The sequence below is a fragment of the Sinocyclocheilus rhinocerous genome, unplaced genomic scaffold (genome assembly GCF_001515625.1).
Source record: "Sinocyclocheilus rhinocerous isolate Xijiao unplaced genomic scaffold, SAMN03320098_v1.1 scaffold1041, whole genome shotgun sequence".
In the NCBI taxonomy this organism is placed as follows: Eukaryota; Metazoa; Chordata; class Actinopteri; order Cypriniformes; family Cyprinidae; genus Sinocyclocheilus; species Sinocyclocheilus rhinocerous.
In genome coordinates this window covers 90401-101047 of record NW_015637595.1, presented here as the reverse complement: position 1 = coordinate 101047, position 10647 = coordinate 90401, and the positions used below count along the sequence as shown (strand labels likewise).

Genomic DNA, 10647 nt, shown 5'->3' with positions numbered 1-10647 from the left:
GTGTCTGTGTGTGTGTGTGTGTGTGTGAGAGAGAGAGTGTCTGTGTGTGTGTGAGGTGTCTGTGTGAGAGTGTGTGTGTGTGTGTGTGTGTAAAAATAAATAAATAAATAAAAACCCTTGCTACGTGTACTGTGTTAAGCTAACTGAGACTAGTCACAGCACTTGTGTATCATTGCTCTTTTGCTGGTTTGGATTGCTTCTGTTGTCCTCGTTTGTAAGTCGCTTTGGATAAAAGCATCAGCTAAATGACTAAATGACTAAATGTAAGGGTGTTGTCACACGTTCATTAACCGGTGGGAAAACTTCCTCACCGTCACAACCCTACCTTCACGGAGAACCACTTGCACGGCAGCCCCTCCAGATGAATGGTGTCGGGCCGCTCTCCGGGAACCGTCTCGTTCATGTCCCTGGCGTCTCTGAAGAAGGAGTCCCAGTCGTGGCGTGTGGGGAAGTCTGCTTTGTGCTCGACGGCACGGATCTTCAGGACGTCTGTGAAGCCGCTGAGCTTGATGCTCTTGCCCTCCAGCTTGGCCAGCGAGCGCTTGACGGCGCTCCGGTTCTCCACCTCGCCCTCGAAGCGGAGGAAGTCCATGCTGCTCTTGGAGATGCGCAGCGAGGAGAACTGCTCCGGATGCACCATGGCCTTCAGCCGCTCCATTACCTCCCAGTTAGAGATGGACTTGCCGGGCGTCTTGAGGTGCGGCAGAGCCACGCTGACCGTGATTCTGGAGATGTGTTTGAGGTAGAGACTGAACTCGGGACACAGATCCACCGCATCGGCCGTGTCGCTCACCACAGACGTCATTCTGGAGGCGCTTCTGCTGAACGCTGCACACAAACACACAGCGCTTCGGTACAAGTTTATGTGTACAAGTTAGTTCATTTGCAAAAATCATGTTTTTTTTCATTGTGCATTAATCTCAATCAAACTGCAGTCGGGTTATTTTGAAAAACAACAAAAAAATGGCTATTATCACTGATATGTGTCCCTGCAGCACAAAAGCAGTCTTAAGTCGCTGGGGTATATTTGTAGCAATAGCCAACAATACATTGTATGGGTCAAAATTATCAATTTTTCTTTTATGCCAAAAATCATTAGGATATTAAGTAAAGATCATGTTCCATGAAGATATTTTGTAAATTTCCTACCGTAAATATATCAAAACTTAATTTTTGATTAGTAATATGCATTGCTAAGAACTTCATTTGAACAACTTTAAAGATGATTTTCTCAATATTTAGATTTTTTTGCACCCTCAGATTCCAGATTTTCAAATAGTTGTATCTCGACCAAATATTGTCCGATCCTAACAAACCATACATCAATGGAAAGCTTATTTATTCAGATTTCAGATGATGCATACATCTCAGTTTCACAAAATTGACCCTAATAACTGGTTTTGTGCTCCAGGGTCACATATTGTATAATATGGTATTATATGGTAACTAACAATAAAACGCAATAAAAACAAGATAACATGCTTAAAAAAACATGATTTTTGAAAATTAGTTATCTGTAAAGTTATCTGTTTTTGCAAATAAACTCTTCAATTGTAAAGCTGTTTGAACGAAGCGTTAAAGAAATATCGGGCGAGTGTGTGATTTCAATAATCGATCATAAAACAACTCCACATTGACCCAGCATTAATCTGAATCAGTCTTATTATCGTTAACAAACTAAAATGATTAAAAAGCATTGACAGTAAATGAAATAAAATAAATTTTAACCAAAAAAAAAAAAAACTTTCAGTAAATATTTATGTTAGCTAGCAAGGCAATTATAGAATTACCAAAACTGGAAATAACTAAAACTCAATTAAAAAAAAAACAATAATAATAAAAAATAAATGAACAAACAAACAGACAGACAAAACTTGAAATAAATGGTTAAAATACATTTACATTAATTAAAATAAAACAAATTGTTTACTAAAATAAAAATTTACGTAATGCTTTCAGTAAATATTTCACTTAGTCGGCATGGCAACACATTTCTTATTTTAGCTTAGTTTAAAGAAGTAAAATGACCACAATTGAAAATAACTAAACAAATAAAAATAATAAAAATTAAAAAGACATTCAAAAAAAATAAAAAATAAAAATAAAATAAATAAAAATTACTCAAATGTAAACGATTGAAAATTAGAAATGATTTAAATTCGCTGACATTAAATTTAATAAATTAAACCGAAATAAAAAAACTGAAATAAAATCAAACTGAAAAAGATAAATATATAAATAAATATTTCACTGATTTTCATTTAGTTTGTTAAAGTTCTAAGATTACCAAAACTGAAAAAACACCGAACTCAAACCATAAAATATATAAAAACTAAACAAACATATTAAAAAAAACGACAAAAACACCAAATAAAATGATTAAAATACATGTATATTAGCTGATATTTGTCAGCGAGACTGATTATGATTATACTGCAGTAATAAGTGTGGTATTCTGAGGTAAATCGTGGTAAAAAAGAGAAACTGTTGAAATATTAATAATAATTAAAAGCTCCTCAGTGGCTCTGGTCGAGAAATAATAACGATATTATACTGAGAACACGCGCAGAGATGCGGTGATGTGCAGATTATCGACGAGTTATTGATTTGTGAAGCTCGATTAGCGCTTTAACCGCTACTCACCCGGTTACCGCTGCTAAACTAGTCTTACTAGCTGAGATTAGGACATGTAAGCGTTTACTAACCTCTCTGAAGAGTTTGGACTGAAGCATCAATAACGACAGCAGACCGCGCACAGCTGAAACAAACGGACGTGACGCCGCTGACCGCTTCCGCAACCGTCACACAGCAACCGGAAGTCACCGAGGAGCTCTGATGCCCTCAAGCGGTCACTGTTTGACCTGCAGCTCGGCCGCAAAATTACTGCGCATTTATACAAATAAAAAGTGTTTAAAAACAATGGGTTTAGTCGGATTAAAATTTTTCATGACACACTAACTTTGTTAATGTCATATAATAAAGCTTCTCTCAGATCATGACGCAATAATCCTAATATAAAAAATTAAAATAAAATAAAATAAAATTAAATTAAATTAAATTAAAAAAATTAAATTAAATTAAACTGAACTACATTAAATAAAATAAAATAAAATAAAATTTAAAATTATGTAAAATAGTTGGGTGGAAAACAATAGAGAAATCCTGTAACCTCTTAACATAAAATGAATACAATTATTAAAGAGACACAAATAAACTGTTAAACTATCCTTAATTATTTCTTAAAATAATTCTACTTAATCTTATATATGAGTAATTCTGATCTATCATATACTAAATGTTTTACTTGCAGCTTAACTGCATTTTCAATATAATAAATACATTATTTATTTATTTTAATAAAATAAAATAAAATATTTGGGTGGAAAAAATTAGAGAACCTCTTAACGTACAATTTTTTAAAAAGTATTAAAGAGACCCAAATAAGTTGTTATAATCTATCCTTTAAAACTAGAAACAAACAAAAATCTTACGGGCCAGAAAATTGCTCTTATTGATACATTTCTTATTTATGACAGATGCAATATATGGTTAATTTACTTTGAATTTATAAAAATAAGTGGTTTGCTAATCAGTTTGTTGACGTCAGACAATAACGTTACGCTCAGATCGTGATGTAATAATACGAAATAAAACATAAATCTATAAAGATCGAATCAAATCAAATAATCTATAATCAATCCTTTAAAACTAGAACCTTTACTTCTTCAAATATTTGCCTTTAAAAGCATTTTAAGGGACAGAAGATTCTACAGTGACTACTGTTCTGATGTTGAGCTAAAGCCCAAGCTTCACACACGCGAGCGCATTAAGCAGCTCTGGGAACAATGTTAATCTCTGGAGGAATAAAGAGCATAAACCTGCTCGTTTGAAGAGAGTACAGACCTCTGTTTCTTCAGCGTCATACCCCTCATCAGAGAAAATAACCAGGTGTTTTATACAAAGATGTGTGCTGATTTCTGTGCTACCTCTGCTTATTATATCTGCTGATTGTGTAATGCAACTGCAACTGTAAAAATGTGACCAAAGCCATATTTTAAACTGTTAAAGGGGTCATAGGATGCTTCATGCACTTTTACAAGTTGTTTGAACTTAATTGTGTGTTGGCATTAATATGCCTATAATGATAAGATGAAATTAACTTTAAGACTAATAAATGCTGTAGAAGTATTGTTCATTGTTAGTTCATGTTCACAAACGAAACCTTATTGTAAAATGTACCTTTATTTCTACTCACTATAGTACCGTTAGATGCATTATTTATTTTAACCTATTTTTTATATATTTTTCCTAATTTCTTTATTTGAATATTTTGATCAAACATCATTTGCATTTATTTAGATAATTAATTTTGTATTTTATTTCAAATTAAAAAAAATTTTTTGTTTGTTTTTCACGTTTTTCAATTTTTTTTCCTTTTTAGAAAATGAGTTTGAACCACGCAGTAAACAAGCAGCTCAGCTGATCTCAGAGTAACAATGTCTTTGCATAGGTCTCTATTATTCACATTTCTGTCTCAGCCAAACAGATTGGATAAGGGTCTGGATTTGACCAGCGACTCCTCTCCTTCCTCGTTCTCTCTGAACGACGTGCTGTGGACGATCTGCGTCTTGAAGCGGTTCCTCTGCAGTCTGATGCGGCCGATGGAGGATTTCCGATACAGAGACCTGGGCCTGGGCTGAGCATCGGCCGTCATCTCCTCAGGGTGGTTCAGTAACCGTAGAGCGTTGAGGTTGGACTGCGCATTATGTGATTTTGCATTATATATTGTATGCATTATGTACATTGGATTATATATTATATGCATTATGGGATTTTGCATTATATATTGTATGCACGTATATATCCATTATACGTTGGATATATACGTGCATATATAATACATATATAATATGTACATTGGATTATATATTATGCATTATGTGATTTTGCATTATATATTGTATGCATTATGCACATTTAGATTATATATTATATGCATTATGTGATTTTGCATTATATACTATATGCATAATGGGCATAATAATTATTATATGCATTATGAGCATATGCACCATATATGCATTATATGATTTGCATTTGGAATATATATTTATTACGTACATTTGGATTATATTTCGTTCTCTCTGAACGACGTGCTGTGGACGATCTGCGTCTTGAAGCGGTTCCTCTGCAGTCTGATGCGGCCGATGGAGGATTTCCGATACAGAGACCTGGGCCTGGGCTGAGCATCGGCCGTCATCTCTTCAGGGTGGTTCAGTAACCGTAGGGGGTTGAGACTGGACTGCAGGACTTTAGGAAGCTTCCATCGCCCGGCTCCAGATGCGTTCTCTGTGTCAGAGTTCACACAAGCTCCTATGATGTCCTTGATGTCGCATGTGTCGCTGGATCGGAGATACTGCGCCGCTTTCTTCCCGCTGTAATCCCGCACATCCACGTCAGCATCATACGCTCCCACCAGAAGCTTCATGACCTCTATATGATTGTGCATGGCTGCCAGGTGCAGAGGCGTGTAGCCGGCGCTGGATCGGGCATTTACGTTGATGGCGACGCCGTGCCGTTTGGCGAAATCCACCAGCGTTGCGAAAAGCACGTGTCTGCCTTGCTTAGCCGCCCAGTGCAGACACGTGAACCCGGTGACGAAGTCCTTCTTGGAGATAAGCGTGGGTTCACACTCGAGCAGCCGCTGCAGACTGTCCCACTCGCCGTCTGCTGTGCACATCATCCACTCGTGCTCCAGCGGGTCTAAAGTTACCGAAGCACAATCCTCATCCACAGACGACATTCTGAACTCACTGCTTCTGGCTGACGACTGTCCCACTCGCCGTCTGCCGTGCACATCATCCACTCGTGCTCCAGCGGGTCTAAAGTTACCGAAGCACAATCCTCATCCACAGACGACGTTCTGAACTCACTGCTTCCGGCTGACATGTGCCCTTGGGAGTTACGGTGCACCAGTGAGCGTCTCACCTGCATATGCATTACATATTATATGCATTATGTACATTTGGATTATATATTATATGCATTGTGATTTTGCATTATATATTGTATGCATTATGTACATTTGATTATATATTATATGCATTATGTGATTTTGCATTATATAGTGTATGCATTATGTACATTTGGATTATATATTTTATGCATTATGTGATTTTGCATTATATATTGTATGCATTATGTACATTGGATTATATATTATATGCATTATGGGATTTTGCATTATATATTGTATGCACGTATATATCCATTATACGTTGGATATATACGTGCATATATAATACATATATAATATGTACATTGGATTATATATTATGCATTATGTGATTTTGGATTATATATTATATGCATTATGTGCATATGCATTATATATCACATGCATTATGTGATTTTGCAATATATATGATATGCATAATATGCATAATTATTATTACATGCATTAAGTGATTTTGCAATATACATTATATGCATAATATGTATTTGAATTATATATTATATGCATCACGTGCATTAATACATGCATTATGTGCATATGCATCATAAATGCATGATGTGATTTTGCATTATTTATTATATGTATTTGGAATATATATTATATACACTATGTACATTTGGATTACATATTATATGTATTATGTGCATATGCATTATATATTATATGCATTATGTGACTTTGCATTATATATTATATGCATTATAAGCATAATCATTATTGCTTGCATTATATGATTTTGTATTATTCATTACACGCATTATGTGCATAATCATTATTACATGCATTATGTGCATATGCATTATATATCATATGTATTATGTCCATTTGGATTATATATTATATGCATTATGTGATTTTGCATTATATATTATATGCATAACGTGCACTTGGATTATATGCATTATAAGCATAATCATTGTTACATGCATTATATGATTTTGCATTATTTATTGTATGCATTATGTGCACATGCATTATAAGCATTATGTGCTTTTGCATTATACATTCTATGCATTATAAGCATAATCATTATTATTACATGCATTATATGATTTTGCATTATTTATTATATGCATTATGTGCACATGCGTTATATATTATAAGCATTACATGATTTTGCACTATATATTATATGCATCATGTGATTTTGCATTAAATATTATATGCATAATGTGCACCTCGATTATATATTATATGCATTATGAGCATAATGCGCATTTGCACTATGTGCATTATGTGTTTTTCCATTATATATTATATGTATAATGTGCATTACGTGTATTTCCATTTTATATTATATGCATTATGTGCATTATACATTATATGCGTTATGTGCTTATATGGATTATGTGTATTTCCATTATTATTATTACATGCATTACGTTCCTGTATGTGCATTTGCACCTGTCCCACCTGTGGAGAACTGCTCATCATGAGCTCTATGAAGTTCTTGCGGCTGCATTTTGGGGTGCTGCCATCCTCTGCAGGTGCCTCATGTGCTCCATCCTCAGAAGAGCCCAGCAGACTCCGCAGAGATCCCCTCGATGTTCTCCGTCTACTAATAATGACCTGTGGCGTGACAGAAGCTCTGCCAACTCCAGCCTCCAGCTCCGCTTCTCCTGTTGACTGAGCATTAGAGAGCCCAGGAGCATTTGGTTGCATTACATCATTTCCATGCACAGTGTCATTATCCTTTGCATCAGAGAGCTCACAGTCTTTCTCAATCAGTGCGATGTCAGACACACTCAGCTCCGCCTCAGCATCTCTCACAGCCTTCACCTCCTCTGATTTAGGATTCAGATCACTGATTTCTTCATGCACGTTGACGTTCTTTTCAAAGTGCAATGCATCGATTCCTCTGTTGATGTCTTCATCATCATCATCCTCATCGGGCTTCTCATCCTGCGCGCGCAAGCTGCGTATCTCCGGGTATCTGTACTTCTTCTTCAAACACACCACTTTCTCCCCGTTTTCTTGCTTCACGGAGGCGATATTGTCCACAAAACGCTTAAATCTCTCTTTTAGCACGGCTCGCTTCGCATTTTCGCTGCTCAGAAAGACTTTAAAATGCGCGACCAAGTCCTTGTTTTTCACACGCCCCCCATTTTCCAATAGAAAGTCCAGGACGGATTCTTGCGTGCACTCCGTCGCCATTATATCACGCTTTATGATAATATCAATAATAATAATAAATAAGCGAATGCACAAATCAGCGTCTAATGCCCCTGCGTCGTTTTGACAGGTCTATTTATCGTTAGTCTGTGCGCTGAAGAACACATCGCGTCTTGTCTTATTAAAACTAGGCTGTGGATGAGATTGAGTACTGAGTGTGTCACATAGGGGTCGGTAGAGCTTATAAAGATGATGTTTGCGTCCTAGCAACTCTTGTTGGAGGACGGAATCACTAGTGTGAAACTGGAGTACAGCGGCGTTCATTTGGGCTCAAACGCGCCCGGCGTTAACGCGGGAAGCGGCTCCGCCTTGAGCCAAAATGGATTCCAGTTACACCTGGTTGGAAGGTTCCACTTTGCCGGGACAAGGGGGGTTGGAACTCTATTGAGCTTTAGAGGTTTTAATTAATGAAACCTAGCATGACTTATAGCGTTCACTCGGGTTAAACAGAAGTGTAGTGTCACGAAAGTGCTCGGTAATGTATTTGACATTTGAAGTCGTTATACTTTGTCGACTTAAGCTTCACAGAAACCCCTCTCGGAGACGCTGGAATGGTTGAGCTGTTCCCAGTGGCGTGTCAGCTGGAAATTATTGGACGAGGCAACTTTTGACTTTCATCCGAAAGCGATCAAATTTTTCTTCAAATATTCGCTGTTTTCTGCGCGCAAATGGCTTCTTCTGATGTGGTTCGACAGATGGTACGTTTGCGATCGATATATTCCCTGTTCTGAGTCTTTTCTTGTTTCTGTGGCTGTGTGAAGTTTGGGAGTGAGTTGGCGTCAGCGCGCTTGGGAGTGTCCCGTCCTGACACGCTCCCGCCTCATTTATTAATCTGTAAACAAACATCTGATTCATTAATTTGATGAAATATATCTAATTTATCAATCTGAAGCAATTTAAATGATTTATGATAATTTTTTCCGATTCCTGAATCCGAATGCGTGTATCTGAATGAGCAATCGGAATGCATTTCTCAATCTGAATTATTAATCTAAATACAAACATGTGATTTATTAATTTGAATACATGTATCTGCTTTCAGTTAATTTTTAATTTCAAGTCAATTAATTGATCTGATTTGTGAATCTGAATATTGCATTCCGAATACATTTCTCGATATGAATTATCAATCTGAACACATGTATCTGACTTATAGATTTGATAAAAATCATTGATTTATCAATTTTGAATACATGCATCTAATTTATCAGTTATTTGTATAATCTCAAATATATTCTTATTTATAAATTGTGAATCATTGATCTGATTTATGAATCTGAATGAGCAATCGGAATACAATCATCCGAATTATCAATTTTAATTCATTTATGCTATTTTAATACATTTTACTATTCATTGTTTTTTATTATTTAAATATTAATATTAGATAAAGAAATAAATTAAACCTACATAGTGATATAAAAAAAGCAAAATCACAAAAATCACATAACAAAATTACAAACATTGAACTTAAATTAAAATGAAAACTGAAAGTATAAAAATAAAAACTAAATATATAAAACTATAAATTATACTAAAATAATGTTGTTCTAAATCAGAATGCAAACATCAGATTTATCAATCGGAAATATTAATATGAAAACATTTCCCAATTTAAATGAATAACTAATAGGTTAATATTTGTTTTGATATTTTTTCCAATTTAGACGTTTACTCGTCAGTTAACCCGTTAGAAATATTTGACAATTTTTGTCGAAGCATTTATTGCATATATATCTATAGTTATATAAAATATACAGTGGATATAAAAGTCTGAGACCACATTTTAAAAAAAATTTTAAATCTAAACTTGAAAAAAAGTTTTACATTTGATAAAGTTTTAAAAGTTAAAATTTTTAAAAATTAAAAATTTGTGAAACTGTGCGTGAAGTAGGAGTTATGAGATATTAACTGGAACTCAATGTATTAAGACACTAGGGCTGTCGAAATGGTTGAAAAACTAAATTCGAATTTTGTACTCAAATATTATCTATATTCGAATTTAAAAGGCATAATTTCAGTTAGGGGGAAAACAAGATTTTGGCTTGAGGGTGCATCGAGCGAAATATTACTAATGCACGTTTCTTCAAAGCAATAAAATAACACGACTATCTTTGAAAAAAATAATGTTTAAAATAATGTTTATAAACCATATATAATTAATTAAGTTGCTTAAACAATTAGAAACAAAACAGCATCATGTATGCATGTATAGTTTAATACAAAGGGCCAGAAACCAGAGTACTTTTTTCATTTAAAAACATGAGTTGCTTTACGGCGGATGGTGAAAACCGCCGTAAAGTCTCGAGACGTGTTTTTTAATAGTTAAACTTACGTTAATTTTACATGGCTTTCTAAACATGCGAAGATGCGAGTGCAACACTGATAGGAAATGCGATAAATAGGCCTATGCGTTCTGTTTGAACGGCTTGGTTTCAGTTTTACCGTAAACAACAAAA

General features: G+C 35.1%; 3 protein-coding genes across 5 annotated transcripts in view; 1 reads left to right on the top strand and 2 right to left on the bottom strand.

Annotated features, from left to right (window-relative positions):
* akap17a (A kinase (PRKA) anchor protein 17A) overlaps positions 1 to 2805 on the bottom strand; it is a 10804-nt gene extending 7999 nt beyond the window's left edge. For 2 of the 3 annotated variants that reach the window (XM_016564322.1, XM_016564321.1), the window contains exons 1-2: positions 2706 to 2805; positions 326 to 828 (exon numbers count right to left, since the gene is read on the bottom strand). In XM_016564322.1, coding sequence (XP_016419808.1) covers positions 326 to 805 — 480 coding nt within the window. In that variant the 5' untranslated portion in view covers positions 806 to 828; positions 2706 to 2805. Of the gene's footprint in view, positions 1 to 325; positions 849 to 2705 lie in introns of all 3 variants that reach the window. The other variant, XM_016564323.1, reaches the window with a different exon arrangement.
* A 2323-nt stretch (positions 2806 to 5128) lies between these two features.
* sowahca (sosondowah ankyrin repeat domain family Ca) lies at positions 5129 to 8621 on the bottom strand. Its single transcript, XM_016564328.1, has 4 exons — positions 7729 to 8621; positions 7430 to 7611; positions 5948 to 5988; positions 5129 to 5813 (listed from the first exon to the last, which is right to left on the bottom strand). Exons 1-4 carry the CDS (start codon positions 8168 to 8170, stop codon positions 5129 to 5131), a joined length of 1350 nt encoding a protein of 449 aa, XP_016419814.1. The 5' UTR covers positions 8171 to 8621.
* A 144-nt stretch (positions 8622 to 8765) lies between these two features.
* septin10 (septin 10) overlaps positions 8766 to 10647 on the top strand; it is a 14879-nt gene continuing 12997 nt past the window's right edge. The window contains exon 1 of the mRNA XM_016564327.1: positions 8766 to 8886. Within this exon, the coding sequence (XP_016419813.1) occupies positions 8857 to 8886 (30 nt within the window). The 5' untranslated portion in view covers positions 8766 to 8856. The remainder of the gene's footprint in view (positions 8887 to 10647) is intronic.